The sequence below is a fragment of the Bactrocera tryoni genome, chromosome 1 (genome assembly GCF_016617805.1).
Source record: "Bactrocera tryoni isolate S06 chromosome 1, CSIRO_BtryS06_freeze2, whole genome shotgun sequence".
Taxonomy (NCBI): domain Eukaryota; kingdom Metazoa; phylum Arthropoda; class Insecta; order Diptera; family Tephritidae; genus Bactrocera; species Bactrocera tryoni.
In genome coordinates, this window is record NC_052499.1 from 20,467,531 (window position 1) to 20,474,739 (window position 7,209).

At 27.2% G+C, this 7,209-nt stretch overlaps 1 protein-coding gene across 4 annotated transcripts; it reads left to right on the forward strand.

Moving 5' to 3' along the window:
• The first annotated feature begins 4,792 nt into the window (after positions 1–4,792).
• On the forward strand, positions 4,793–6,422 carry LOC120766500 (putative glutathione-specific gamma-glutamylcyclotransferase 2). Of its 4 annotated transcripts, none has more exons than XM_040092052.1 (3): positions 4,793–4,901; positions 4,987–5,047; positions 5,124–6,422. In XM_040092052.1, the coding sequence occupies exon 3, from the start codon at positions 5,144–5,146 to the stop codon at positions 6,170–6,172; it is 1,029 nt and encodes a 342-aa protein (XP_039947986.1). In that variant the 5' UTR covers positions 4,793–4,901; positions 4,987–5,047; positions 5,124–5,143; the 3' UTR covers positions 6,173–6,422. The 4 variants fall into 4 exon arrangements, with proteins under 4 accessions (XP_039947986.1, XP_039947988.1, XP_039947987.1 ...); XM_040092054.1 differs by having other exon boundaries at positions 4,987–5,025; XM_040092053.1 differs by having other exon boundaries at positions 4,801–4,921.
• The last annotated feature ends 787 nt before the right edge of the window (positions 6,423–7,209 follow it).

Consider the following 7,209-nt stretch of genomic DNA (forward strand, 5'->3'; position numbering starts at 1 on the left):
TATTATACAAATTTGTTTAATCACACATATTTTTCTAGTGCTGCAGTTTAAAAAAAAAGTTTGTCACTTAAAATTTATTTTTTGAGCACGGCAACTATTTAATTTATAGCATAATTGAAAGACAAGAAACTCGGCGAAAATTCTCACTTTTTGTAACGAAACTATACAGATTGGAGTGCCTTACATTTATAGCTTTTTAGTTCAAATTACAAATTAATTTTTTAATTTTTTAAAGCAATTGAAAAAATATTTTTTTTGAAGTTCCATTATTTTTTTCTGAAATTAAAAAATATACATATTATGTAATTTTTCCGCACTACATATATATATACGTATTTGAAATTCTAGCATGTTTTTTTTAATTTGAATTATTTTTTTATTACAAAAAAAAAAAACATAAAAATTTAATAGAATTTATAATCTATCAGCCTTGTTTTAATTTAAATTTAATTTTAAATTTTTTTTTGAAATATTAAAAAAAATTATTTAATTAACAAAAAAGAATAAAATTTACAATAAACAAATTTATTCTATTGAGAAATTTAATTTTACTAAGAAATTTAATTGTATTAAATTTTTTAATGTCAAATTATTATTTGTTCAATTATTAAAAACATATATTTTTCCAGCTCTAGTTCCATTTTTTTTTTCTGAATGTAAAAATTATACCATTACTACATGTGTATTTGTATGCATGTATTTGAAATTCTTTATTATTAGTTTTTTCATTCTATTTTTTTTTTAAATTGAATTTAAAATATTCAAAATATTAGAATTTAAATTCATTTTTTTTTTTGAAAATCTATTTAAAAAATATACATATTTTAATTTACAAAAAAATAAAATAATATACTTTTCAAAAAGCAAATATTCTATGTATTAAGAGTTTAAATTGTATTAAATTTTTCTTACTTTCAAACAAAAAGTAATAGAATTTCACAAACAAACTAATAGAAGAAAGAAAAGATAAATTTATGAAACCGAATTATTTTTCTTTTGAAATTCAATTAATCTTCTTTTAATTTTATTAAATATTTTTCTGGAAAGTTTAAAAAAAAATTTTTAATTTTATTAATTTTTTTAATTAAAAAAATAATGTAATAGTATTTCTAAAAAAATTTGTGTAGACTAAACAAAAATAATAAATTTATAAAACAAAATTCGTTTTTTTTTGAAATACAGAAAAATCTTCTTTTAATGCGATTAAATATTTTCTTAGAAATTAAAAAACAAAAAACAAAAATGTTGTTGACTTTTTGTTAAAACATTTGTATACTTTAAAAAGAATACAGAAGAAATATTAATAACTTCAAAACCTGATAGAGATTGTGATTTGGCATTAATTGTAGTAATTTTGGAATTAAAAATTTCAAGAAACTTCATTTAAATTTTCATTTTTTCCAACGATTTCCAGCAAATTTTCGAAAAGTATTCCAAAAAGTATATAATTTTAATTTTTGGTTCTTTTTTTTAATAAAATTTAGTTTTGAAATGTTTTACAAATTTGCTTTTTAGGAAAATTCCAAATAATATTCCTATAAAAACTTTTAGAACTTTTTTTTTGAATTTTTGATATTTTGGTAATTCTGTTTGTTTCTATTATTAAGAATAAAAATCTGTTTTGTAAAAGAAAACTTACAAAATATATACATACATGCCAACAAAATCTTTTTAGAATTTTAATTTCGGTTTTTTGGCGTTTTTTTATTTACAAAAAAAAATTGTTTAAAATGTTAACGAATTATTAATTTTTTTTTTAATAAAAAATAATTAATTAAAAGTTAAACGTTTTTAAAATATTTGTTTAATAAGATTGTATTAAATTTTTCATAATTTATAAATATATTTAATAAATAATTTAATAATAAAAATATATTTACTGAGTATATTATTTCATATAATTTTTTGTTTGCAAAATTTTTTTGCTAATTTTAAAATAATTTGTTTTTTATAACGCTGAATTAGTATAATTGCTTTCATAAAAAACCTATTCTTTATATATTTTTTTTTAATTTTTTTTTAATATTTTTTATTTTATTTAATTTGTTTTTTAGTTTTTATTTTTTTTATTTAATTTTTTATTTCTTTTTATTTTATTTAATTTTTTATTGTATACAGCTTTCCATTTTTTATATATGTACATACATATGACTTATTGTTTTTTACATTTTTGTTTTATATATTCTTATATAGATATGTATGTATGTATAGTTTTTAAATTTTTTTGTTTTCTATTTTTATTTTTTGTTTTTTTTTTTGTTATTTTCTTTTAATATTTAAATTAAAAACGAAAATTCATAACTGTATAAAACGCTCTAAACGCCACCACCACTTAACGAATTTTTATATTTATAACACATTACAAGAAAACCAAATTACGCAAACTACCACAAATACATAGCAAAACGGAAAACAAAAATACGTACAAGTTGGTGAAAGGGAGAAAACGAGGATAAAACGTATGCATAGTGATGTGACAAACAGAGAATTTGAATGTTGAAATGGAAAAAATATAAAAAAATTAAAAACAAAAAAAAATATAAATATATAAAATAAAAATATTTGAAAAAAAAAAAAAAAATGAAGAATATACTTTAAATCGGCTGGCTGATGACAGTTATAGAAGATATCACTCAAACGTTGAATATTAAAAATAAAATAAAATAAAAAATTACATTGCAGTTTAGTTAAAAGAATTTACATTTAAAAAGCAACAAAACAAGATTCTACAACAACAACAAAATTACAAACAAATTTTTAAACTAAGTCAAAACAAACACACCGCTCTTTCTACGCTCTTCTTCACACACTCTTTTGTATAGTTAAATGGTAAAATAGTATATACACTATATTATATAAAATTAATTAATTAATAAAATAAGAAAATTAAAACAATTATGATATAAAAATTATAAAATCACAAAAAATCCTGTAAAATACCATTTAGTAGTAATTTAATGAAAAAAACCAGAAAAAAACAAAACTGATAAGCAAATAAAGAAATTATGTTTACAATAAAATTAAAAAATAATTTAATAATAATATGTATATGTATATAGAATTATAAATATATACGTACATACATACATGCATACATCTGTATAAATGATTACACAAACATAATTAAACGATAGCGATAGTCGCGAGTAGAAATCTAAACAAAATCTATCGAAAAAATAAAAATGAAGTTCAATAAAACAACTTCAGCGTAATTAAAAAAAAATTAAAAAATTGTATTTAAATAAAAACCAGCAAAAGAAATACAAAAATCATGTATAAGCAAGCGATACATTTAAATATAAATATATACATAGTAATGAAATAAACTAAATTAAATAAATAAATAAATATATATACATACATACATATATGTGTATATAAATAGACGCATATTTACATTTATATGTATTAAGTACTTGAAATTCGTAATTTTATTTGCATTGAGCCGATCATTGATTGATGATATGATCAGCGAGCTGGTGATCGTGAAGTTCATGATGATGATTGTGTGAGTATGCTGATGCTAATTAAATTAAATTAATTAAGTCGTTAAGCTAAATACATATTCACATTCATAATGATATATGATTATATATATAGATATATATTTGGATCATCATATGTACGTGTATGTATGTGTATAATGATATTGATGTTAAATTTAAACGTGAACCATTGAGAACAAAAGCAAATGAAAGAACAAAAATGAAATCCACATCAATGTCTTACGAGTTAGAAATTACATAAATGAAAACGTAAGCGAATTATAGCATGAAATGAGAAAAAAAAAAAACAAAAATAAAAAAGAAATGAAAATAAATAAAAAAGAAGCATTAAAAAATTTACTGACAAAGTATGAAACAAGATAAAACCTAAATGCAATTACTACGCTGAATGAAATGGTATTGATTTCAAAGTGCGTGAATAAATGAGAAAAAATATATAAAAGAAAATTTGGAATTGAATTTTTATTTTAAGTGGAGGGGGGCGATGGATTGACCGCTGAGCCATTCAAATACGGCGGCGAAGAACTGACAAGGGGCATGCATCAACAACATACATACATATATGGTTACTACTGAGCGTAATGTGTGAAAGATTAAAGCCCACCATCAGTAAACTGATTGGACCTTATCAGTGTGACTTAAAGTGGCTTTTGACAGCTCCAAAAGCTCTGTCAGGATCGAGAAGGACTTCTCCGAGCCGTTCGATAGCAAACGAGGTTTCAGACAAGGCGACTCCCTATCGTGCGACTTCTTCGTTCTGCTGCTGGAGAAAATAATTCGAGCTGCAGAGAATAATGGATCGTCTCAGTGTGACTCTCACAAAAATCACTGATTTTCGCGTTTTTTATAAATAAATACATTCATGACGAATACAAAATGTTTTTTTTATGTTTATGTATTGTTGAAATGGCACATAAAAACAAAGGTTTGGACTAAAACAAAAATTTCTAAAATGTTATTATGTGTGCTTCGCAAAAATTATTCTCAGTAAATGATTCAATAAACAAAAGTCTAATTTAATTAAAAAGGAAACGAAGTTTGCGTATTTTTGACAGTTAAATGGCTAAGCAAACAGAGTTGCAATTAATTGAGCGCAAAAAAACGTTTATAAAATATGCAGAATTAGGGAAATGATAAACGTTCTCTGTAATCTACATACGTTCTCTGCTATAATTTACGTTCTCTGACAAAACCATAATTAACGAAAACATCTGGCAGCGCTGTGCGTAACAATTTTTTCGCGTTTGGTAATGTAGAAATATTGACGTTTTCTTATTGACAATATTTCGTAAATATTTACAAAAGGACACGTCTGTGCTACTGTGCTTAAGTGGTAATGGCTTAATAAATTTCTGACATTGAGACACAAAGGAAACCTTTGGTGACTAAACAGTGGTAATAATCTATAAATTCCGGTAAAGAAGAGTCTATATAACACTACATGTACATACATATATACAAAAATTTCCATTTTACATAGCGCTGCCGATTCTCTTTGTATCATTTGCCGAGTTGACAAGTGCGTATAATCAAAATTTTTTGTAAGTTCATTGATGATAAGTTTCTTTTATAAAATGTAAAAAATTCTTTAATAAATTAAAAATTTCACGCATTTAGGTGAAAACAACGGAAAGGAAATGCTTAGGAACCGAGATAATTTTGTGGAACTGTGTAAAGGTTTGAAATTGCCACTGAATGGTGAAATTTGCAGCAGCACGGAAGTACTTGTGAAGCATATTTATGAGAAATATTTTGAAAGAAGAATTTTGGAAGCCGACCAACCACCATGGCGTGATCCCACTAATAACTTGTGTAAATCACTGCACATATCATCTAATCAGACACGTTTTATAAAACCCAGTGAAAATGATGTATGGATATTTGGTTATGGCTCGCTCATATGGAAACCTGACTTCCCCTTTATTGATCGAAAACGCGGTTACATACGTGGATACCGTAGATTATTTTATCAAAATAGCATCGATCATCGGGGTACGAAAACACGTCCGGGTCGTGTCGTAACCCTACTACCCACTGTTAGTTTGGAAAGTCGCGTTTACGGCATAGCCTATCGTATTTCCGAGGAGCATCGTGATGAAGTTTTGGCACATTTGGATTATCGCGAAAAGAATGGTTACGAACGTTGCGATTTACAATTCTTTGAATATCCCGAAGATTTGGATAATCACTTCGGTATTACAATGTATATAGCGACACCGGATAATTCATCGTATGCAGGAAATATGTGGCAAATACCAGTGATAGCGCAACAAATATTCACAGCTGCCGGTCCAAGTGGACCGAATCGTGAATACCTCTTCAATTTGGCGAATGCCATGCGTGAACTCTTCCCAGGCGAAAAAGATCGTCATTTATTTGAATTGGAATCGGAAGTAAAACAGCTAATCGAAGAGTATGAGCCGAAATTGCTAGAGAAGGCATTAAAGAATGAAATTGTAGAAATAATTGAGACGGGCAATACGGACGGCGATGTGCGTGAGACGGTAAGAGATGTGGAACATTTATATGAAGTATGCACACAACCCGGTTGGCGTGAAGAATTTCTGGTTAAGGAATTGGATAGCCTTAAGCAACTACTAGATTCACTTCAAAGCAAAAAAAGTATTAGCACTCAAATTGAAAACGTTCCGGACATAGACTCTTAAGAAATTCTTTTTGTTTTTTTTTTTTTTTTAATTTGTGATATATGAGTAAAAATTTGAAATATTGCTATGCATGTACATATTAATTTAAAAAAACAAAAATACATTTAGTATTCGAAAATCAAAATGTAAGTAATTCGAAAATGTAAATGTACGTACAAGGTAGCTTAAAACGATGTCACAAATTGCATTGTCGCAAATATTGATATCGAATATCGATAAATTGATATCTTACCTCATCCATAACAAATTATATGAAACCGCTTTCTTTCTCTCGTAACCGTACTCTACTTTGAACTCTCAAGTTGATGATTTGAAGCTTTTTTGCTTTAACTTGGTTCTTGTAACGATTATGCAGTCCCTGCTAGGAGGTGAAAGCAATAAGTTAAAAGTCATCGAAATCACTTAACGGTAGGTTCTGTGTTAACGGGGTCTGACTGTAGAGAGAAGGGTGTTAGATGTTTAGGAAAATGGTTAGATTCATGCGAGGACTCGTTTCAATCTGGACATATATTTCGTATTTATATAATTTATGTACAGTATCCAGAACGAAGTTGCGCAAGAGCCACACTAGATTCTCGCGGAAACTCGAGCTCTTCGTCTGCAATAGGTGGCTATTGGACTCCAAGTACGCACTAAGAAGGTGTTAATAGCTCCACTGCGAATAGTGTTCAGTACAGGTCGGAAACTGATCACGTCCGAAATATTGTCGGTGTATTGTTCCAGTTCGTCGATGTGTTGGAGCAATGTCTTCTTGATATTCCGAGGAGGCGGCTCTATTTAAAGCAAGTGACTGCAGGGGTATGATATGCTCCTTTATGGGAAGCCAGAAACGATTATTTTACATATGGCTCAAGACGCTCACGACTCCCGGTCTTAGATCCAGTGTATCCTCTGGGTAGCCAAAGAACATCCGTTTGAAGGTAAAGTGAGAAGGCGAACCATCCCTCCCCAAGTTGTGCGCTGAGCTTGGGACCGGCCACGTAAAAAAAGCAAAACGCTCGTAAATAACAGCCCCGGATGAAAGAAAGTCCTCTTTC